Below are 23,403 nucleotides of genomic sequence, written 5' to 3' on the forward strand. Positions count from 1 at the left end.
TGTGTAACCTAGCATCTGTCAGATGGTAATGATCTTTAGTGCATTTTTATTTTGGCTTGTAACATTAACACAATGGAATTGAAATCCTTTTGATCTAATGAAGTGTGTAAAACTGTATAAGCTGTGAGTAAGGCACAGCAGCATCAGGAACAGCCCATGTGCTACTGAATCTTACAATTTTTAAGATGGCTTTTAGCGAACACGTATTTTGTTACTGTTTTTGTATTTAGTTTGATAGACTGTTAAAGTACTAAGATCATCGTTTTTCTGGATGGTATCACGGTTACGTCTCTAGTCTTTTTAATAGGGTTTTTTTTTTACATTGGATTCTGTGAGAAAAACACTTCTTTTCACTGATCTAGTATTTTGTCATTCTTTGTTCCTGTTTGAGTATAGGATAGAGGAACTATGTATTATTCCAAAATTATTTTTAAGCAAGTAGTAATAGCTGTTACATGCTTAAGGCTTCAGAATTTTAGTAGTTTATTTGCTCTTGCCATGTTTTTGCTTTGTTTTACCATTCCTATACCATATTTTTAAAAACCTATTTTAAAACCTGACATAGGCTACAAGCTTGCAAGAAGACCATGAAGTGATCCTTGTCAGAACAGATCAATCTGGAAGAGCATGGCCTGTGAACACAATGGCAGAACCACTGGAGCCGAAAGGAGGAAGACGAAAGAGACAGATGGTACACTTTATATAACATCTTTATTGAATGTAATTCTTAGACTGCTTTGTAAATTTACTATTATGAGGGCATAACTGGTGTATGTATTTATCGAAAGAGTAGGTAGGTAGCTGGGAAAACGAGTTAATTTTCAGTATAGTGACATGAACTAGATGGTGAAAAATAGCTTTGTTTTAAAGTTGTGGTGTTGCCCCTTAGAGTTTTCATGGGGAATTTATTTAAATATAAACTTAACCAAATGTTTTAAATCTTTTCAAGGTATTAATATATCTTAGCCAAATAAAATACACTATTTATAAATCATGTAAATATATATATTAAATCAAAAAAGATTAGTAGAGCATCTTTTCACACCAAGCCAAATACCTTGATGATAACTTGTCTAGGTCCTAAAAGCTATTTGTTCTATTTTGTAGTTATGTGAAGCAAAACACTAAATAATGAAAAAGACATATGAATAGGGGGATCTTCATCCTCTTCGGTAGAGCAAAATATTGGCCTATGTACATTTTGGGGAAGCGGCCATGTCTACTTATAGCACTGTACAATGTCTAGCTCACTCTGGGTGATATTATATTGTAAATATTAAATGATTATACTGGCTCAGTGTCTGTTTATTAGTCTATGTCATATTCATTGCAATGAGGGCTCCTGTTTCCTACTCAGTTCCATTTTACTTTTTCAAAAAATGTCTATAACTTTTAAAATTAATTCTTGCAGGCTGGGACATTTTAGTAAAAGCCCATTCAATATCCACAGAAGGATTCTAAGTTTGGGTTTTGAGCTTCTGAGAGCAGCAGGGGATTCACGTCTTTATTAAGTAATTCCTTGGCTAGTAAGACAGATCAACTTGACAAATGAGTGTGGTGAAAGAATTGTTATCCATTTTGGAAAAATACCATCACCACTTATGTCAGTGTCCATCTACAGTGTTCAGTCCTGAGCCTTTCCTGAAGAGATACCACCAATTGTATAAATCAGGATGCTGTGGACAAACATCTAGTATGAACTAGGATGGAGCTTCACCAGCTATGGCGACATCACACAACAGAGACATCAGCTTTGCATGAATTCTCCATGAGACCACTGTTGTTTCTGGCACAGGTCATAAAGTTCCCTGGGAGTTCAAAAACTGATCTGAGTTATGAATATCTTTGGAACATCCCATTCTCATGTACTGTTTGCTTTTTCAGTTAACTTCCATGGTTCATTTCTTAAACACTTGAACTCTTTAAACCCTTTTAGTGAAATCCTGGTCCCAGTGAAGTCCAGATTAATAGTCATTTTCAATCTCTCCATTTTCAGGGTGCTACTCACATAGATAAAGAAAGGGTCAGATACTTTCAGGATGATGATGATCTGAGCCTGAAGGATTTGGTCAAAAATGAAAAGATGAGAACAGCAGAGGATCAAAACTCACTATTCATGCGAATGGCATCAAAGGTAAGGCATAGTGTGAATGAATTTGTACTTAGGATTGAAATAGCATTTCCATTGTAAACCCTTATTTTCAAATTTCTTTTAAAAAATCACTGTTTGGGATTAATCTTCCTATTCTTGTTATTAGCCTGGATGTGGATTGTTTTGTTTTGTTTTTTGAAAGCTGGGTAAAAATTAGTTCAGCCGTTTGAAAGAATTAATTTTTTTCACGTATTAAGAATTTTGTAAAGATGATTTCTTTGCACCCTGATAACTCAAATGAAATTTTATTTTGGCATGTACACATGTCCTGAATGGTGGTTGTTTTGGCTTGTAAAAGATTTCTTTTAGAAATACATTTGCACATATAAAGGATGTTATGCATTAACATCTCAAATATTGTATGCTACCTTCCTTAGTGCTTTAAATATATTTTAGTACCATGTTCCAAATGTCTACTGGGGTAGGTATATGTTAGTGTAATCTTTCTTATAGCTGTAAATGCATTTAGGTGTGTTTTACTTCTTCGTCAAGTACAGTGAGTAGAGATGGAGACCTATCTTTTCATGAAGAACAAAATAGGGTAACGCTCAAACTGATGAGATAGGATTCTGTGACTTCCATGAATTGGAGTCCTGCGGTGCAGTAGGCAAAGCTTGGTTAAGCTAAATCATTGATTAGGATGTTAAATTCCTAGTGTGTAGAGTTTACAAATATCACTTTCAGAAAGGATAGGTAAAGGAAGTGGGGTGGAAATATGAGTTTCAGACTATTGCCAGCAAAATGATGGTGCTTATGCCGACACAGCAACAGCGACCTTTTTAACTGAAGCTAAGGGTTTTTTTAAAAACAAAAAGAAATGGGGGGCATTGACTGATGATAAAGACCATTAGAACAGGATGATAAGATTAAACAAAGAGAGATTTTTGCAGATAAAGTAGGATTATATAATGGCCAGTGTGTGTGTGGTTCCCCCCCCCCCACCCCCCACCCCGTAGACTTTTAGCTACAAGATATTGGTGAGAAAACAGTAGTGGGAAAAAAGTAATGGTGCATGGAGCTAATAGTGGGAAATGAGTCTGGTGTAGTAAATAAGGCAGAAATTAAAGAGCATCTAGTTTTTAGTGACCATAATATCAAGTCTGAGATACTGATGAAATTCTGACCAGTGCAATTCAGTGAAGACACCTGTAAAATAATTAGTATGGGATCAAGGAGCCAACTTGGATATATGTGCTAAACTGATTATCTAGCATACTGATCAGGAAGTTTAGTTCCATTTGAGAGCCATTGTGGAAATACCTTTAAAACCATCAGTTCAGTGCACAGCAATTATAAAACACACACACTTGGTTTACTAACAAATGAAGAGAACATAAAACTAAAGAACTGGTGCTGTTCATGTAGGAGGTACTACTTAACCTTCAGATGGGATAATACCATACCTCAAGAATCTAAGTCCCTATTAGGCTAGGTTAAGAAAGTTAAATTTATCCTCTGTCGTGAATAGGGCTGGGTTAACCTAAGAGAAGTCTTCATAACTTTGACAAGTGTTAATAGAAAAAGTTCTTTTGATGGGTCAGTGATGCAGAACTATAACAATTTATTTTTAAAAAAATAATAAACCTCAAGTCCATCAGTTTGGCAATATTTAGTGTAAAACATAATGAATATGCTGCATGAAATAAATTGCCGTGAAAGGCCATTGAAGCAGAGAAAGATAAATAAGATTTAAAAGTCTCAGTATCAGCAGAGGACTGAGGGACCTTGGCAACAGAGCTAAATGCAACAAAAGCTTCATGTTTTTGAAAGGCTCAATAGCACATATCCAGCCTGCCTATCGAAGTCCAAAGATCTGCCTGTAAGAGGAAGAATATGGGACTTCTGTTACTGATGATTCCTTAGGCACCTATCTTCATAATTTTCAAGTATGGTTGCAAAATTTGTTAAATTTGATAATGACCTTGAGTACAACAGTATCAGGAAGAGGACCTGCAAGAAATCCAGACCCTTTTGGCAAAAATGGGATTTAATCCTTACCATTTGGCAAGTGACAGAAGAGGTTTTATTTCACGTACTTCCTGATACAGAAAATATTGGGGAGGACTGGAACTCACACTCTTCAGTCACTTGGTTGTCAGAGAAAAGTTCTGATTATGTGTCAGGCAGCAATTCTACCTGTACTTGAGGATGGACTGGTTATGTGCTCTGGACCTAGTGGGCACTTATATGCACACAGGAAATACAGAACATCCACTAGATATATCTCAGATTTCTGATAGAGGAATAGCACAACCAAATCAATGTTTGGTCTGGTGTCTGTGAGGTGTGAGCTTATTAAATGCTGAGCATTAGTTGAGAGGGCTACTTAAGAACCATTTGTTCCTCTAATTGGATGATGGCTACCATTTCCTCAAGGATAAGAATATCTCTCTATTCTATTCATCAAGGTGCTAGAATCACTAAGATTCATGGTAAACTACCCCAGATGCCAGTTTTTCTGCTGCAAGACAAATGGAGAACCCTGCTGGACATGAAACTTACCTGAAAGCCTGCTTTTCTTGTACAAGAGTCCAAGAAGGAAAAAGAAAAATTGCTTTGCTTTCATGTTCCAACAGGGACCATGTCATAGATGTCAAGCACACCTCCAACCTTAGGCTAGGTCTATACTACCCGCCTGAATCGGCGGGTAGAAATCAACCTCTCAGGGATCGATTTATCGCGTCCCGTTGGGACGCGACAATCGATCCCCGAATCGGCGCTCTTACTCCACCAGCAGAGGTGGTAGTAAGCGCCGCCGACAGAAAGCCGCAGAAGTCAATTTTGCCGCCGTCCTCACAACGGGGTAAGTCGGCTGCGATACGTCGAATTCAGCTACGCTATTCACGTAGCTGAATTTGCGTATCTTAAATCGACTCCCCCCTGTAGTGTAGATGTACCCTTAGATAATCTTAGTGGATCCTGAGGGCTCAGTAATCAGAGAGCAACCAGAGACTTATGCACTGCAGTTGGATGTTGGACTCCATTCAAAGAGTTTGCACCTCATAGGCTGTTTGTGTTGCAGAATAAAACCTATCCGATTCCAAACTAAGGACGATTTCTGCCTGGCATGGAGAGTTCACACAGAGGGATACCACGTTCAGGATGCTTACTCTTCACAGAGGTTCTATCATTAAGCATGGTCCTGGGTGTTCTGTAGGCTTTCAGAGACCTGGTTCTCAAAGGGTGGTTTTGATTCTGGATGGTTAGACCACTGATTTGTACATGAGTTAGGAGGGTGGGATTAGGGAGTCTTTGTGTTGGAAAGCCTTGCAAGTGTGGAACTGGGCAGCAACATACACAAGACTTTTGTCATTTATCTGGCAGGGAAGTGCAACACCCTCTAATGTAACTGTAAAGTTGTCCTTTCTTTGAGGAATCCTTCAGGCAAGACTTGGAAAAGATTTGTGAGCAGTTGGAAAAATCTAAAAAGCAATAACATCTGCCTGAAGGAAAGAATAAGGAAAGACCAGCTGTCCGGAAGTCTTTTTCTAGAGATTATCAAAACATTAGAAAACGAGTTGTCTCATCCAGATGTGTTTTATCATGACTTCTGACAAACATTTTGATTCTGGTCTCCGACCAGCACACTCAAAAGATAAAGACCAGATTCTGCTTGCAGTTAAGTCAATGGGAAGAAAACAAAAAACTTGGTTTCAAACACTATTTAAGTTTGCTAATTAAGTGTAGTTACATATTGCATCATTTACAAAATACCAGCATACAAAAGTAAGCAAATGAATAGTTAAGGACATCATAAACTCTCCATTTCCCACCTGCTATACTAAACACAGTCTAAATAACTGCATATTTCATCATAACACAACAATCTTATCTCTGACCCATAGATTTTTTTAGTGTATGTTTTTATCCTGATTTCAGTTAATGTATTTGTCAGCTGGTAGTGGAATTTATTTTATAGAGTACTTATAACTGCTGGCCAAAATTTAAAAACCTCGATGCCTAAAATTAATTCCTAAATCCATATTTATTCCCAATCTCACAGATACTAAAGTTCTTAACTTTGTGTGAGTAGCTCATTTTCATGTTCATGGGACTACTTATATATGTAAGAGTCATCCACATGTTGGAGTTCAATGAATGATTTAGTAATAGTCTTTATCTTGGATCAGAGGCGATTGAGGTTGAAGAGCTTGCCAACCATTCTGTATTGGATGTCAACTCTGGAGAGGAGCTTGTCAGCAATGAGGAGGAGGATGACAGCAAGGAGGATGGAGAAAAGGGTTGGAGCGATGACACAGCCTTGACTGACTCCTGTCTTGACTAGGAAGGGATCCCTTTCAGATCCATTGCTGACGACCGTCACAGACATGTTGTCATGGAGGAGTTGGAGGATGGCAACAAATTTTGGTGAATTTAAGGAGCATTCTCCACAGAGCTTCATGATTGATGGAGTTGAATGTTTTTGTGAGGTTTGAAGGCCATATACAGAGGTTGATGTTACTCACACTTTTCTTGAAGTTGGTGGGCAGTGAAGATCATGTTGATGGTACTCCAAGATGGTCTGAATCCACATTGCAATTCTGGGAGGATTTCTTCAGCCAAGGGGAGCAGCCGATTGAGCAGAATTCTGGCAAGAATCTTTCTGGAGGTGAACAACAGGGCAATTCCTCGATAGTTTTCACAGTCCGATTTGTCTCCTTTCTTGAAGAAGGTCATGATTATGGCATCCCTAAGATCAGCTGGGATTTCTTCTGAATTCCAAATCTTGAGTATTAAAGCGTGAAGCTGATGAGCCAGTTCTTCTCCGTCTACTTTTGGGGGGGAGAGAAAGGAACACCCACAATCTAAGCACTGACATCTGTTTGTCCATGCTCATGATCGTGAAGATGTTTACATCACCAAAGTAGTAACTGGTGCAGATGATTGTTGGACAGACCATTGCCTTATCCGCTTCATCATTTCCATGAAACTCGCACCAAAATGAAAAATGTGGAAGAAATCAGCCAGACAGAAGATCAACCTTGAGAGTCTTAAGGCCCCAACTAAACATGACCTTTTCCAGCAGTGCCTTACAAAGAAACTGATGAATACTAAAACCGAGATGGAGAACCCTGAAGATCATTGGAAAGCACTCAGATCAGTCATCCATGCTGTATGTGAAGGAACACTGGGCTTCTCAACTAGGAACCACCAAGACTAGTTTGACGAGAATGATCAGGAAATCCAAGAACGGATCCGTAAGCGTAAGGCCTTCTGTGCTTGGCTGAATGGCATCAATTCAAAGCAGAAAAGCGAAATGAAGAACAAATGGTGGGAGGATAAAGCAAAGGAGAACCAACAACTCGGCGACACCTATGACATGCACAGGTTCTTCAATGCCACCAAAGCCCTCTACGGGCCCAGTACTAAAGGGCTAACCACCCCTTAGGTCCAGAGATGGAGCCAATCTCCTCAGGGACAACAAATCAATCAATGCACGATGAAAGAAATACTTCGAAGACCACCTGAATCGTGACTTCATTGTTGACGAAAGCATCTTTGACTTAATTCCTCAATATCCTATCAAGGATGACTTCAGACCCCTCCAACATTCCTCAAGGTACAGAAAGCCATCAAATAAATGAAGAACAATAAGGTATCTGGACCTGATGGAATCCCTGCTGAAGTCTTCATCATTGTGATGTGACTTACAGGAACACTCCATTCCATGTAAGTTGGCATTTAGATTTATCAGGAAAGAGACTTGATTGGTTTTCAATCTAAAGAAACCATAATTTCCAATTCTTTTTCTGTTAAAATTTGAAATAGTATATGTAATTTCCTGCATTTTGGAAGACTGACATTTAAAAAACAAAATATATGTAAAAAAGAAAAACTAAAGAAAATATTTATTTCTACTTCCGGTGACAGGATTATGTAACGTTAAAAAACCCACTGATTGTACTCCAAATCTGTGAAAATAGGTTATTCCATTTTGTATGCTTAAGAATATGAGACTTCTGTGTTCTTCCATTTACCACCGGGCCTCTCAGAATTTTCCACCTTGTATAAAGATGTATCTTGGGATCTGAAAGGAAACATTGGAGTCAGGGGTGGAAATTGGAGGGAGTATGGGGGGCATTGTCTCCCCAAACCGGAGACAGCACATGTGGGGGAAGGGGATGTGGGGTTCTGTGCCTCACCAGATTTCTGCCTTCCATTTAGCACATAGGTTTTCAAACTGCATGGCCTGCTCCTGTAGGGGGATGCTCCCCACAGTTTGAAAACTGTTGCCTCCTGCCAGAAGCTGGCAGACTGGAAGCTGGTGGGAGCCACCCGGCCCGCTCGGGTCCCTAGCTCTTCACGCTGTGGAACCTGAGCTGGATCGCTTCTTCATGCCTAGGCACTCTCCAGACGGGGTGGGCAGCACAGCTCCGAGCTGTGCCCCTAATGTGCTCTTGCCTTTCCCCCAAGGAGCCCGGCGCTTGCCAGAGATGCCCCCTAGAGCTGGCCTCCGCCCGCGGAGGCCGGCTGCCATGAGATGCTCCCCAAGGCGCTCCCTCACTGCTGCCCTGGCTCCTCAGGAGCAGCCGCAGAGCCGGGAGTGCCAGGGCAGTGGCGGGAAGCATCTCATGGCCCCGTCAGCCCCCCACTGTCACTTCTGGGTGAGCATGTTATCCCACGTGCCCCCTACACACGTTGCCTCTGGGGAGAATGTGACCCTGTGAGCCCTCCCTCCATGCCTTGCCTCTGTCCCTCCAAATATAGAAGTCAAACTATGCCAATGGTTGGAGTGTGTTTTACTTTAACATTTTTGGCATTAAACTTTCTAATAAGATATACACATAAGCTATATGCCTAGGGAGGTTGTGGTTGGAGATTTTTAAGGGTAGGTTAGACGAACATCTGTCAGGGATGGTCTAGATAATAATTTAGCCCTGCTATGAGTGCAGGGGACTGGACTAGATGACCTCTCGAGGTCCCTTCCAGTCCTACACTTCTATGATTATATGATATTGTAAAAATCTGGACTTACTGCGTCTCCTCTCTTTTAATCATCTTCCTACATTTCTTCCGTGAGGGTATGATCCAAAGTCTATTGAAATAAATAGACTCCCATTGACTTCAATAGACTTTGTCTCAAACCTGGCTGCTCTCTCTTTTATACTACTAAGCAAACATGCCTTACATCATGAGCCTGTTAGCAGGGTGACTCTCTTGAAACCTACAGATTGCTCTTTGCTAGGTCTTGTAGAAAAAGAGAAGTGTTTCAATGTGATAGAACATTGTACGCTAGGAACTTATACTTTCCATTGGCTATACCTCGTTTAAAGATGAAGTTGTATTCTGCGCTTCATATTATGCACATTGGGTCTGGCTCTCAGTTGCCCAAAATGTAGGTGACACCTAATTTATATTGTCGCTTAAGGAACAGGAAGGAGTGTACCTGAGTTTGGATATTAAGGAACTGACATTAAAGTGCCTTTAAATTTGCATGCCATTTTTTAGAATGCCTTCCAGTTCACAGCTATTTCAATAACAGTGCTAGTGTATGAGCTTTGGGAACAGTCTGAAAGTTTGGATGTGGATGTACAGAGTGCTGCAGTCTTTGTGTACTTTGCATAGCTTGAAACATGAATAAAATGTTAAAAATAAAGATGATATAGTCCTTTTAGACCATCTTGTGTTGCAGTGTGGGAGCTCTGTAGGTGAATCTTTAGAAAGCAAAGATAGCAATTGTAAATGGATGCAGCAGAGTGCATTTCTTTTTCGTCCTGTAGAATTTTAAATTTAGCAGCTAAACCCCCTGTTGTCAGTTTTAGTTAATAATATACTGCACAAAATTGACACTTAAGAATTACTTTCTCTTTTGTGCTTTCATTTGAGAGAGAAATGGAAAATATATCCACTAAAAGGAATCCATCATTCTCAAGAAGAGGAGTAGAAGGAAATTGCTGAAAGTCTAAAAATGATATCCTGCTTAGAAGGGAGGAAAAACATCCCTTTAACTCTTCTGAGTAGTTTCATTCATCTTATAAGGCTGAAGTGCTGCTGTCGAGTGTCTGTCATTATTCCTTAGGCATGGCTATTGGTATAAAATAAATTGTCCCTTGCAGCCGAGATGTTAAAATATGCGTAATTTATAATACACAGGCATTATATAATATACCCACACACATACCGGGGGTACAGTAGCAGTTCCTCTATTAAGCTTGCCTACCACTTCCTATTTATTGAGCAAACCCTTATATCCCAGGGAGAGAGATTACATATTCTGTGAATAGAGCCCAGTATGACAGGCCCAAGTCTCATTGTGCTTAGCCACACTGCCTGTCAGAAAGAATCTGCCAAATCAATGTGTTTGGTTATGCTGTCTCCTCTATAGATAGCCCACTGTGTTAAGCATACTCATAAGAACGGCTATACTGGGTCGGACCATTGGTCCATCTAGCTTAATATCCTGTCTTCTGACAATGGCTAATGCCAGGTGCTTCAGAGGAAATGAACAGAACAAGTACTCATCAAGTGATCCACCCCCTGTTGCCATTCCCAGTTTCTGGCAATGGAGGCTAGGGACACTTCAAAGCATGGTTTTGCACCCCTGCCCGTCCTGGCTGTTAGCCATTGATAGACCTATCCTTCATGAACTTATCTACTTCTTTTTTGAACCCTATTATAGTCTTGACCTTCACAACATCCTCTGGCAAAGAGTTCCATAGGTTGACTATGCGTTGTGTGAAGAAATACTTACTTTTGTTTGTTTTAAACCTGCTGCTTATTAATTTTATTTGGTGACCCCTAGTTCTCGTGTTATGAGAAGGAGTAAATAACACCTCCTTATTTACCTTCTTCACACCAATCATGATTTTATAGACCTCTATCATATCCCCCCCCCCTTAGTTGTCTCTTTTCCAAGCTGAAAAGTCTCAGTCTTATTAATCTCTCCTCTTATGGAAGCTGTTCCATACTCCTAATAATTTTTGCTGCCCCTTTCTGTATAATTTTTGCTGCCCCTTTTCCAATTCCAATATATCTTTTTTGAGATGGGGTGACCACATCTGCACACAGCATTCAAGATGTGGGCATACCATGGATTTATATTGAGGCAATATGATATTTTCTGTCTTTTTATCTATCCCTTTCCTAATGATTCCCAACATTCTGTTAGCTTTTTTGACTGCCGCTGCACATTGAGTGGATGTTTTCAAAGAACTATCCAGGACAACGCCAAGATCTGTTTCTTAATTATTAACATCTAATTTACACCCCATCTCATTTTGTATGTATAGTTGGGATTATGTTTTCCAATATGCTTTATTTTGCATTGATGAACATTGAATTTCATCTGCCATTTTGTTGCCCAGTCACCCAGTTTTGTGAGATGCCTTTGTAACCCTTCGCAGTCTGCTTTGAACTTAACTATCTTGAGTAGTTTTGTATCATCTGCAAATGTTGCCACCTCACTGTGTACCCCTTTTTCCAAATCATTTATGAGTATGTTGAACAGTACTGGTCCCAGTACAGACCTATGGGGGACACCACTATTTACCTTTCTCCATTCTGAATATTGACCATTTGTTCCTACCCTTTGTTTCGTATCTTTTAACCAGTTAGTGATCCATGAGTGGACCTTCCCTCTTATCCCATTACAGCTTACTTTGCTCAAGAGCCTTTTGTGAGGGACCTTGTCAAAGACTTTCTGAAAATCTGTGTCTACTATATCTTCTGGATCACCCTTGTCCACATACTTCTTGACCCCCTCAAAGAATTCTAGTAGATCAGTGAGGCATGATTTCCCTCTACAAAAATCATGTTGACTCTTTCCCAACAAATTATGTTCATCTATGTGTCTGATAATTGTATTCTTTACTATAGTTTCAACCAGTTTGCCTGATACTGAAGTTAGGTTTACTGGCCTGTAATAGCCAGGATTGCCTCTGGAGTCTTTTTAAAAAATCGGTGTTACATTGGGTATCCTCCAGTCATCTGGTTCAGAAGCTGGTTTAAATGATAGGTTACATACCAGTTAGTAGTTCTGCAATTTCACATTTGAGTTCCTTCAGCACCTCGATCATCCAGTGGCAATAAACAAAAATTCACGGCCCGTGACCTGTCCATGACTTATATTTAAAATACCTGTGATTAATCTTGGGGGTGGGGGAAGAGGTGCCGGGGAGGCCGCTATTGGGGTGGTGCCCAGGGCCAGCGGCACCAGCTGCCAGGGACCATGGACCACGGGTGCTACAGCCGGCTGCCCGAAGACTGCTGCCTGGGTGAGTGGACCATGGCTGCTCCAGCTGGTTGCCAGGGGACTGCTGCCTAGGCCAGTGGACTGTGGCTGTTCTGGCAGGCCAGCCGGGGACTGCTGCCTGGGGCCGCAGATAGCAACTGCTCCGATCGGCCTGCCGGGGACCGCAGCCCATGATTGCGGCTGCTTTAGCCATCCGCGAACCGCTGCCCGGGGCCAAGGATCACAGCTGCTCTGGCCGGCCAACCGGGAACCGTTGCCCGGGACCAAGGACCGCGGCTGCTCTGGCCCGCCAACCGGGAACCGCTGCCCGGGGCCAAGGACCGCGACTGCTGGTGTGGCTGTCCTGGAGGTCACCTGAGCAGCTGGCCCTGGAGCCAGCTGCATGGGCGGCGCTGGGGTCAGCCACACTGGCCCTTGAAGAAGTCACAGAGGTCGTGGAAAGTCACGGAATTCATGACTTCCGCGACCTCCATGACAGACACGGAGCCCCAACAATAAGACAGTAAATATCATAATGCCACTATTCATGGTACTCCCACACCTTGAATACTGCGTTCAGTTCTGGTCATCCCATTTCAAAAAAGATGCATTAGAAATGGGAAAGGTACAGAAAAGGGCAACAAAATGATTTAAGGGTATGGAACAGCTTCCATATGCTGAGAGATTAATAAGACTGGGACTGTTCAGTTTGGAAAGGAGACAACTAATATGATAGAGGTCTATAAAATCATGTGGAGTAAGTGAATAAGGAAGAGTTATCCACCACTTCACATAACACAAGAATCAGGGTGTCACCGAAATAAATTAATAGGCAGCAGGTTTGAAACAAACACAAAGAAGTATTTCTTCACACAACATACTGTTGTTACACGGTCAGACTGTGGAACTCATTGCTAGGGGATGTTGTGAAGGCCATAAATGTAACTAGAGTAAAAAAAGAGCTAGATAATTTCATGGAGGATAGGTCCATCAATGTCTATTAACCGTTCTTATATTCCCTGAACATCTTGATATAAAGCCTTTTTAAAGTAACCCCCAACTCATCATTTCCAAGGGTGGGAAAAAAAATTTCTACCTTTGCTATTTTAAGACAGCAAACTTTAAAATCATGACACTGTGATGTATGGAAAATCTATTTTAGGTATGTCACGCTGTATAGAGTGGCTCACGACCGTGAGTGCCTACTTCCGAGCAGAAAACAGAGCAGACACTCCAAACCGGTGGTGTATTCAATAATTAGATTTCACCAATCCAGTAACAAATGGCTTGGCTTAACAGTGAAATCCTTGCTGATCTTAAACACAAAAAAGAAGCTTACAAGAAGTGGAAGATTGTACAAATGACCAGGGAGGAGTATAAAAATATTGCTGAGGCATGCAGGAGTGAAATCAGGAAGGCCAAATCACACTTGGAGTTGCAGCTAGCAAGAGTTGTTAAGAGTAACAAGAAGGGTTTCTACAGGTATGTTATCAACAAGAAGAAAGTCAAGGAAAGTGTGGACCCCTTACTGAATGAGGGAGGCAACCTAGTGACAGAGGATTTGGAAAAAGCTAATGTACTCAGTGCTTTTTTTGCCTTTGTCTTCACGAACAAGGTCAGCTCCCAGACTGCTGCACTGGGCAGCACAGTATGGGGAGAAGGTGACCAGCCCTCTGTGGAGAAAGAAGTGGTTTGGGACTATTTAGAAAAGCTGGATGAGCACAAATCCATGGGGCCGGATGCGCTGCATCCGAGGGTGCTAGAGGAGTTGGCGGATGTGATTGCAGAGCCATTGGCCATTATCTTTGAAAACTCATAGCAATCGGGCAAGGTCCCGGATGACTGGAAAAAGGCTAATGTAGTGCCCATCTTTAAAAAAGGGAAGGAGGAGGATCCGGGGAACTACAGGCCAGTCAGCCTCACCTCAGTCCCTGGAAAAATCATGGAGCAGGTCCTCAAGGAATCAATTCTGAAGCACTTAGAGGAGAGGAAAGTGATCAGGAACAGTCATCATGGATTCATCAAGGGCAAGTCATGCCTGACTAACCTAATTGCCTTCTATGATGATATAACTGGATGAGGGGAAAGCAGTGGATGTGTTATTCTTTGACTTTAGCAAAGCTTTTGATACGGTATCCCACAGTATTCTTGCCAGCAAGTTAAAGAAGTATGGGCTGGATGAATGGACTGTAAGGTGGATAGAAAGCTGGCTAGATCGTCGGGCTCAACGGGTAGTGATCAATGGCTCCATGTCTAGTTGGCAGCCGGTTTCAAGCAGAATGCCCAAGGGTCGGTCCTGGGGCCGGTTTTGTTCAACATCTTCATTAATGATCTAGAGGATGGTGTGGACTGCACCCTCAGCAAGTTTGCAGATGACACTAAACTGGGAGGAGTGGTAGATACGCTGGAGGGTAGGGATAGGATGCAGAGGGACCTAGACAAATTAGAGGATTGGGCCAAAAGAAACCTGATGAGGTTCAACAAGGACAAGTGCAGAGTCTTGCACTTAGGACAGAAGAGTCCCATGCACTGCTACAGACTGGGGACCGAATGACTAGGCATCAGTTCTGCAGAAAAGGACCCAGTGGTTACAGTGGACGAGAAGCTGGATATGAGTTGACAGTGTTCCCTTGTTGCCAAGAAGGCTAACGGCATTTTGGGCTGTATAAGTAGGGGCATTGCCAGCAGATCGAGGGACGTGATCATTCCCTTCTATTCGACATTGGTGAGGCCTCATCAGGAGTACTGTGTCCAGTTTTGGGCCCCACACTACAAGAAGGATGTGGAAAAATTGGAAAGAGTCCAGCGGAGGACAACAAAAATGATTAGGGGGCTGGAACACATGACTTATGAGGAGAGGCTGAGGGAACTGGGATTGTTTAGTCTGCAGAAGAGAAGAATGAGGGGGGATTTGATAGCTGCTTTCAACTACCTGAAAGGGGATTCCAAAGAGGATGGATCTAGACTGTTCTCAGTTTTAGCAGATGACAGAACAAGGAGTAATGGTCTCAAGTTGCAGTGGGGGAGGTTTAGGTTGGATATTAGGAAAAACTTTTTCACTAGGAGGGTGGTGAAGCACTGGAATGCGTTACCTAGGGAGGTGGTGGAATCTCCTTCCTTAGAGGTTTTTAAGGTCAGGCTTGACAAAGCCCTGGCTGGGATGATTTAATTGGGGATTGTTCCTGCTTTGAGTAGGGGGTTGGACTAGATGACCTCCTGAGGTCCCTTCCAACCCTGACATTCTATGATTCTATGAGAGTTATTGAGAGGTTAGCACAGATAAAATATATGTACAGGTGAGTCAGAGTCTATAATTCCAAACGGTAGCAGGTGTAGTAGCAATCTGCGAGTTTCCCAAAAGTCTCTCAGGGCTACCCAATATAACTCTGGGGATTTCAGACTTCTTGTTTAGTTATTCTACCCTGTTATAATCCAGAGTTGCAGAATCTTTCTCTGAATCCATACTAATAGCTTCCTCTCACAAAAAACAAGCTGGCAGGCGGGCTCTTCCTTTGATGACAGAGGGTAAGAAATGCATTTAGACTCTTTGACCTCTGATCATCACACAGAATGACCACTTGCTTTGAAATTATCGTTTTTCTGATAAAGTTCTTCATTTGCATTCCACAAGGCTTCTTTCTGGTTTGAAGAATTATTTAGTTACAGAGGTATGCACAATGTAAACATTTGCTACTATATTATAACAGGGTACGGGTAAACGAAAACAGTGCATGTAACATCCCATTAATTTTCATTAAGTTTAAACACCCAAATACACTCTTACACATTTAACAATCACTTTGATGTATAGTAACACACAAATCATTTGGCCTGGGGCTTTGGCATGAGGTGGGACCTGGTCTGCCAGCGTCACAAGATAACCTTTTGATGACTCTAGTTATAGGTTTCTTCTCCCCCTTCAGAAAAGGAGTTGGACACGTGGTGCTAGTGGAGCCTAACTTTATAGATAGAGGAGTATAGAAATATTGCCAATAAAATATATAAAAGCTCCCTGAAAAGCTTTTCTGCAAAATATGTAGCATATAAGAATATATGTGAAGTATAAAGGTTTTATTACTGCTAATTTCAAATAACTGGCTTAAGTCACTTGTGGCTTTGACTCTTGTGAGTAATTCAGCTATCCCAAATGCATGCTGATAAAACCTTTATCCTATCTATCTATCTATCTATCTATCTATCTATCTATCTATCTATCTATCTATCTATCTAATTTGATATCCATAGCTTTTGGGCACAACCATAATAAAAATGATTTTTTAGGGTATGATGTGAAAATTATATTTAAGGTATTTCTGTTATTTTTAGTCAAAACCTTTCACTTTTTGATAAATTTACACAAAAAACTGAAGAATGTGACAGATTTATTATAATGACATGTTATGGCATCTTGACTTCTTATGATACTCATTAGAAATAGCTTAACTTTTAAAAATAAAAATCTGCTTTTCATTAATTTATAACAATGCACTAAATCCTTTAACTATTTGGGGGGAAAAAGGGCTAAATAATCGTGTTATTAATATTTGATTTTTAGTTATGGATTTGCCCAGGAACTTAAAAATCATTTGTGTATTAGTATTTTAGGGCAAAATGAAAGACATTTGCGTGGTAACACTCTCTGGTTCCAAAGGCAATATGGTGGAAACCCAGGTTCTGTTCCAGACTCTGCCTTTGACTTGCTGTGTAACCTTGAATGGGGTTACCTCACCTTTGTGCCTCACAAGTTTCTCTATCTGTAAAATCTGTACTTGATATCTGTGACTGAAAAGTATCATTTAAGAGCTTAATGCTGCTGCTGTGAACTCTGTTACATAATAAACCTAATTTGCTGTCAGTTAAACTGGTGAAACCTGTTTGGCACAACACACTTCACAAATATATCAAAGACAGGATCAAAGGAGCTCTTATGCTCTGTTGGCTTTTATAAATGTCTTTTTGGAGGGTATTTTTATAAAAGGTTAAATATGTGAATGGTGTTCTATAAATAACTGACTCAATACTATTTTGAACACCTGTCTTTGGTTTTACATAATTTAATGTATCTGGCAGATCTTGTTTCTTTAGTTTTGTTACTTTTTAATCAAAATGTAGAGCAGAGCAAAAACAGATCAGATCTTAGACATAAAAACAAATCAACATTAATAAAACATAGACAGTATGAAAAAGAAAACCTGGAAGCATCCAGAATCACATAGATGTAGTCCATGTTAAATTGCCAGGTCAACATCAGAAGTATTCTGAATTACATCAAAGTGTAACTGAAGTCCTATACAACATTGTTGTGGTAGTTCTGTGTACTATAATTATGCATACTAGAATAGGGTTACCATACGTCCGGATTTTCCCGGACATGTCCGGCTTTTTGGGCCTCAAATCCCTGTCTGGGGGGAAATCCCAAAAAGCCGAACATGTCCGGGAAAATATGGAGGGAGGGCCCGGCGTTGCTCGGCCGGGGCGGCTGGGGCCGGCGGGGCGGGGCCGACGGTGTTTGGCAGGGGCTGGAGCCGGCGCGGTGCTCGGCAGGGGACGGGGGCTGGCGTGGTGCTCGGCCGGGGGCGCGGGCGCTCAGCCGGGGGCGTGGGCGCTTGGCCGGGGGCCGGCGCCCCAGGGCCCGAGCCGAGCCGGGCGGGAGACGCCAGGGCCAGAGCCTCTTGGCCTGGGCCGGCCGGCCGCCAGGGAGAGCCGCTCGGCCAGGGGGGCCGGACGGGGCCGCGCCGCACCCAGCCCCAGTCCCAGCTGCCTCCCTGTTTCAGGCTTCCCGCGAACATTTGATTCACGGAAAGCAGGGGAGGGGGAGGAGCAGGAGCAGGGGGCAGAGCGTTCAGGGGAGGGGGCAGAGTTGGGGCGGGACTGGGGCGGGGAAGGGGCGGAGTTGGGGCGGGGGCGGGGCCCCATGGAGTGTCCTCCTTTTTAAAAAATAAAATGAAGTAACCCTAAACTAGAATGTGCAGAGAATTTAAAGTTCCACATTTAAAAGCAGAGTTCTGAGGTTAAAAGATGTGTGTTTGTTTGGTTTATTAAAAAAGATTTTATATGATTGCTGACTTCCCTGCCTACTGCCATGCCACCGAATTTTTAACTCTTAATGGCTAATTCTAACAAAATATATAATTTTCCATTTTAAAAAATACGACGAGACATCTAAGCAAACTTGAAAGTTTGATAGGGATGCCCATCTACCTAAGAATATTCTGATATCAAAGCATTAAAACTCAAGCAGTAGAACACTAAAATAGTCCTACGTTTGTTTCTAGCTGTTAATAATAATGTTTGCATGTCAGTGACACTGACAGGCCCTAACCAGGATTGGGGCATTGTTGTGTTGGATGCTGTTCAATTATATTACAATTTTAAATACTATCAATCTGATGTAATTATTATTTTACACTATTAGCTGTATTTATTTCAATGAGCAGAGTCTGGTGGCATACATTGCATATACCTCTGTATTAGAGCCTGCAAACTTAGTTGTCAGTGGTCATAGTGCAACTTGGACTAGTAATAAGGAGATTAACATAATTAAACCTTGTAAGTGCAGTATTAATGATTTGATTTAGGCAAATGTTGTTTGAATGAGAACTGAAAGAAGACTTTTCTGAAGTGATTTGACGTAAACAATAGGTGCTAAATGCTAACTAAATTTAAATATGTTGGAGATGTATTCTTGTCACTCAGACTCATATTCTAAAATAAAAATGTGGTGTTTTTTGTTGCAGTTTCCCAAAATATATTACGAGTACAATATTCCATAAATATAAACTGACATTTAACATTGAAGACGTAAGTGTTGCTATGGCAATTTAAAATCAAACTGATACATTTTATACAATCTATAGACCTTTCTCTCAGATTTTCATAGCAGCATTGCACTTTTATTAAATTATATGGAATAAACTTGAAATTCGATTGCGTTAGTGATCGAACAGGAAAAACTAAGGCTCAGTAGGTGTCTGCAAAACATTAATTGAGAAAAAAGATAAAAATAACATGTACCAAAATCTGGAAGTGAGCTTGATAGAAAAATGCAGGTTTATTTCATTACATTTGTATTATATTTAATTAGATTTTCTCTCTTTGCACCAAAATATATAGAGGTAATTTTCAAATCAAAAAGAGAATTCTTCTATGTATATGTCAGATCTATGACATTAATAGTCTACTCTTGGAGCAGAATCCTGTCCAGTGGGACTTATTTTCAGTATAATATTGACACACTACTTTAATACTACTCCTTTTGCAAAGGCTGCGCTCAAAGAGCATGCTAGTGTCAGAGGGATAAGGGACGCAATAAATAGAGCAGCTCAGTATGAATATACAGACTGTCAGCAGTTTGTAACACTCTAGGTGGTCTCTATAGCAGTGGAAAAACTGAATCAATATAGTATTAGACTGATTTATGTATTTCTGGCCATCTAAATGTATGTGTTGACAAGAGCATGAAACAAAGTTGCGCCGCAAAGTGTTTGTAGCACAGATCTCAGATTGCCTCTCTGAGAGAGACCATCCATACCCTTGGGCCTCATTTTCTCATCATAAAGAAACAACATCTCAATAACCCAAGCAGAAGTAATACTTACATTGTCTTAGACCTGCTTAGGTCAGAAAGGATATGATAATACTGAAATGTCCTTTTCATCAATCTTCACAAAGTTATATTGCAGGGGTAAATAGCCTTTATCGGTTTATATTATGCTGGATTCTTTCCTTCTCACATATCATCCTCAGTAATAAAATTAGGGGACTTCAGTCACCCTTACATCTGCTGGGAGAGCAATACAGCAGTGCACAGAAAACTCAGGAAGTTTTTGGAGACTGATGGGGACAACTTCCTGGTGCAAGTGCTGGAGGAACCAATTAGGGGCCGTGCTCCTCTTGACCTGCTGCTCACAACCAGGGAAGAATTGGTAGGGGAAGTAGAAGTGGGTGACAACCTGGGCAGTGACCATGAGATGGTAGAGTTCAGGATCCTGACAAAAGGAAGAAAGGAGAGCAGCAGAATATGGACCCTGGACTTCAGGAAAGCAAACTGACTCCCTCAGGGAACTGATGGGCAGGATCCCCTGGGAGGCTAACATGAGGGGGAAAGGAGTCCAGGAAAGTTGGCTGTATTTTAAAAAAGCCTTATTGATGGCACAGGAACAAACAATCCCGATGTGCAGAAAGAATAGCAAATATGGCCAGCGACCAGAATGGCTTAACAGAGAAATCTTCGGTGAGCTTAAACACAAAAAGGAAGCTTACAAAAAAGTGGAAACTTGGACAGATGACTAGGGAGGAGTATAAAAATATTGCTCGAGCATGCAGGGGTATAATCAGGAAGGCCAAAGCACAATCGAAGTTGCAGCTAGCAAGGGATGTGAAGGGTAACAAGAAGGGTTTCTACAGGTATGTTAGCAACAAGAAGAAGGTCAGGGAAAGTGTGGGCCCCTTACTGAATGGGGGAGGCAACCTAGTGACAGATGTTGAAAAAGCTAAAGTACTCAATGCTTTTTTTTGCCTCAGTCTTCAGAGACAAGGTCAGCTCCCAGACTGCTGCACAGGGCAGCACAGTATGGGGAGTTGGTGAGCAGCCCTCAGTGGTGAAAGAACAGGTTAAGGACTATTTAGAAAAGCTGGACATGCACAAGTCCATGGGTCCGGATCTAATGCATCCGAGGATGCTGAGGGAGTTGGCGGATGTGATTGCAGAGCCATTGGCCATTATCTTTGAAAAAGGCAAATATAGTGCCCATCTTTAAAAAAGGGAAGAAGGAGAATCCGGGGAACTACAGACTGGTCAGCCTCACCTCAGTACCTGGAAAAATCATGGCGCAGGTCCTCAAGGAATCCATTTTGAAGCACTTGGAGGAGAGGAAGGTGATCAGGAACAGTCAACATGGATTCACCAAGGGCAAGTCATGCCTGACCAACCTGATTTCCTTCTATGATGAGATAACTGGCTCTTTGGATATGGGGAAAATGCTGGACATGATGTATCTCGATTTTTAGCAAAGCTTTTGATATGGTCTCCCACAGTATTCTTGCTAGCAATTTAAAGAAGTATGGATTGGATGAATGGACTATAAGGTGGCTAGAAAGCTGGCTAGCTCATTGGACTCAATGGGTAGTGATCAACGGCTCGATATCTAGTTGACAGCCAGTATCAAGCGGAGTGCCCCAGGGGTCGGTCCTGGGGCCGGTTTTGTTCAACATCTTCACTAATGATCTGGATGATGGAATTGCACCCTCAGCAAGTTCGCGGAGGACACTAAGCTGGGGGGAAAGGTAGATACACTGGAGGGTGGGGATAGGATCCAGAGTGACCTAGACAAATTGGAGGATTGGGCCAAAAGAAATCTGATGAGGTTCAACAAGGACAAGTGCAGAAAGGACAACAAGGACGGAAGAATCCCATGCACCGCTATAGGCTGGGGACCGACTGACTAAGCGGCAGTTCTGCAGAAAAGGACCTGGGGATTACAGTGAACGAAATGCTGGATATAAGTCAACAACGTGCCCTTGTTGCCACAAAGGCTAACGGCATATTGGGCTGGCTGCATTAGTAGGAGCATTGCCAGCAGATCGAGGGAAGTGATTATTCCCCTCTATTTGACACTGGTGAGGCCACATCTGGAGTACTGCATCCAGTTCTGGGCCCCCTACTACAGAAAGGATGTGTACTAATTGGAGAGAGTCCGGAGGAGGGCAATGAAAATTATTAGGGGGCTGGGGCACATGACTTACGAGGAGAGGCTGAGGGAACTGGGCTTATTTAGTCCGCAGAAGACAAGAGTGAGGGGGGATTTGATAGCAGCCTTCAACTACCTAAAGGGGGTTTCCAAAGAGGATGGAGCTCGGCTGTTCAGTGGTGGCAGATGACAGAACAAGGAGCAATGGTCTCAAGTTGCAGTGGGGGAAGTCTAGGTTGGATATTAGGAAAATCTATTTCACTAGGAGGGTGGCAAAGCACTGGAATGGGTTACCTAGGGAGGTGGTGGAATCTCCATCCTTAGAGGTTTTAAAGGTCTGGCTTGACAAAGCCCTGTCTGGGATGATTTAGTTGGGGTTGGTCCTGTTCTGAGCAGGGGGTTGGACTAGATGACCTTCTGAGGTCTCTTCCAACCCTAATCTTCTATTATTCTGATATTGATTTTATTGTAAACCTCTGTGGTAGATGTTTAGAAACCTCTGGACACCTTTTGTTGGATTTAACCCATGTTTGCTCTATACCACTATGACAGACCTATCCACTTTTGAAGATAACAGAGCCGAAGAGAGAAAGCTATTCAAAAGCTGATGCAAGTGTGTCTACCTTGGAAACATCATGGCCCCATTATCATAGTATCTGAGTGTTCCACAATCTTTAGTGTATTTATTAGAGGGTGCTGGAAAACAGAAATACCCTCCTGTGAAAAATTTAGTGTTTTTGAAAAATGTTTTGAGATAAGGTGTTTCCAGAAAAATTGACAAATGGAATTTTTCAGCTTCCTCACTGCCCGCCAGGAAGGCTCTTGTGAGTTTCACACTCAGGCAGCCAAAGAGCTGGGATTCTTGGCCTCTCTAGCCCCAGAGCAATGTGGAGGCTGAGTGTCTCAGCTCTGTGCCTCTCTGGTTGTGGAGCTAACACTTCTGTGATCGTAGGACAAAGGCAGGTTAGTGGGTTACAGATTGTTTTAATGAGCCATAAATCCAGTGTTTTTATTGAGGCCATGATTTTTAGTGTCTGGCAAAGTTATGAATTTAAGCTCCCAGGCTTGTCTTTTGAAGGTGTTGTGCAGATTTCCTTTGAGGACAAGGACAAATGAGATATGGAGTGATTGTTTCGTGAAAAGTGTTTGCCCTCGGTGATAGGGTGTTTTTGTTTTTTATCATTTTTCTGTGTGGGTTCATTTGAGAGTGTAGTGATTGTCTCATTTCACCCATATCATTTTTATTGGGGGCATTTAGTGTGTTGGGTGAGGTACACCACATGTCATGTTAGGCATGTGTAAGACCAATGGATCTGGAAAGGTATGTCATGGTGGGGTATTGATCATCATAGCAGTGAAGATATGCAGGTTTTTCATCTGTCATGGCAGGG

At 41.8% G+C, this 23,403-nt stretch overlaps 1 protein-coding gene across 1 annotated transcript in view; it reads left to right on the plus strand.

Annotated features, from left to right (window-relative positions):
* CWF19L2 (CWF19 like cell cycle control factor 2) overlaps positions 1 to 23,403 on the plus strand; it is a 170,641-nt gene that overhangs the window by 94,725 nt on the left and 52,513 nt on the right. Inside the window, exons 11-12 of the mRNA XM_005289979.5 lie at positions 566 to 691; positions 1,997 to 2,134. Coding sequence (XP_005290036.2) covers positions 566 to 691; positions 1,997 to 2,134 — 264 coding nt within the window. The remainder of the gene's footprint in view (positions 1 to 565; positions 692 to 1,996; positions 2,135 to 23,403) is intronic.

The sequence above is a fragment of the Chrysemys picta genome, chromosome 1, assembly GCF_011386835.1.
Source record: "Chrysemys picta bellii isolate R12L10 chromosome 1, ASM1138683v2, whole genome shotgun sequence".
NCBI lineage: Eukaryota > Metazoa > Chordata > Testudines > Emydidae > Chrysemys > Chrysemys picta.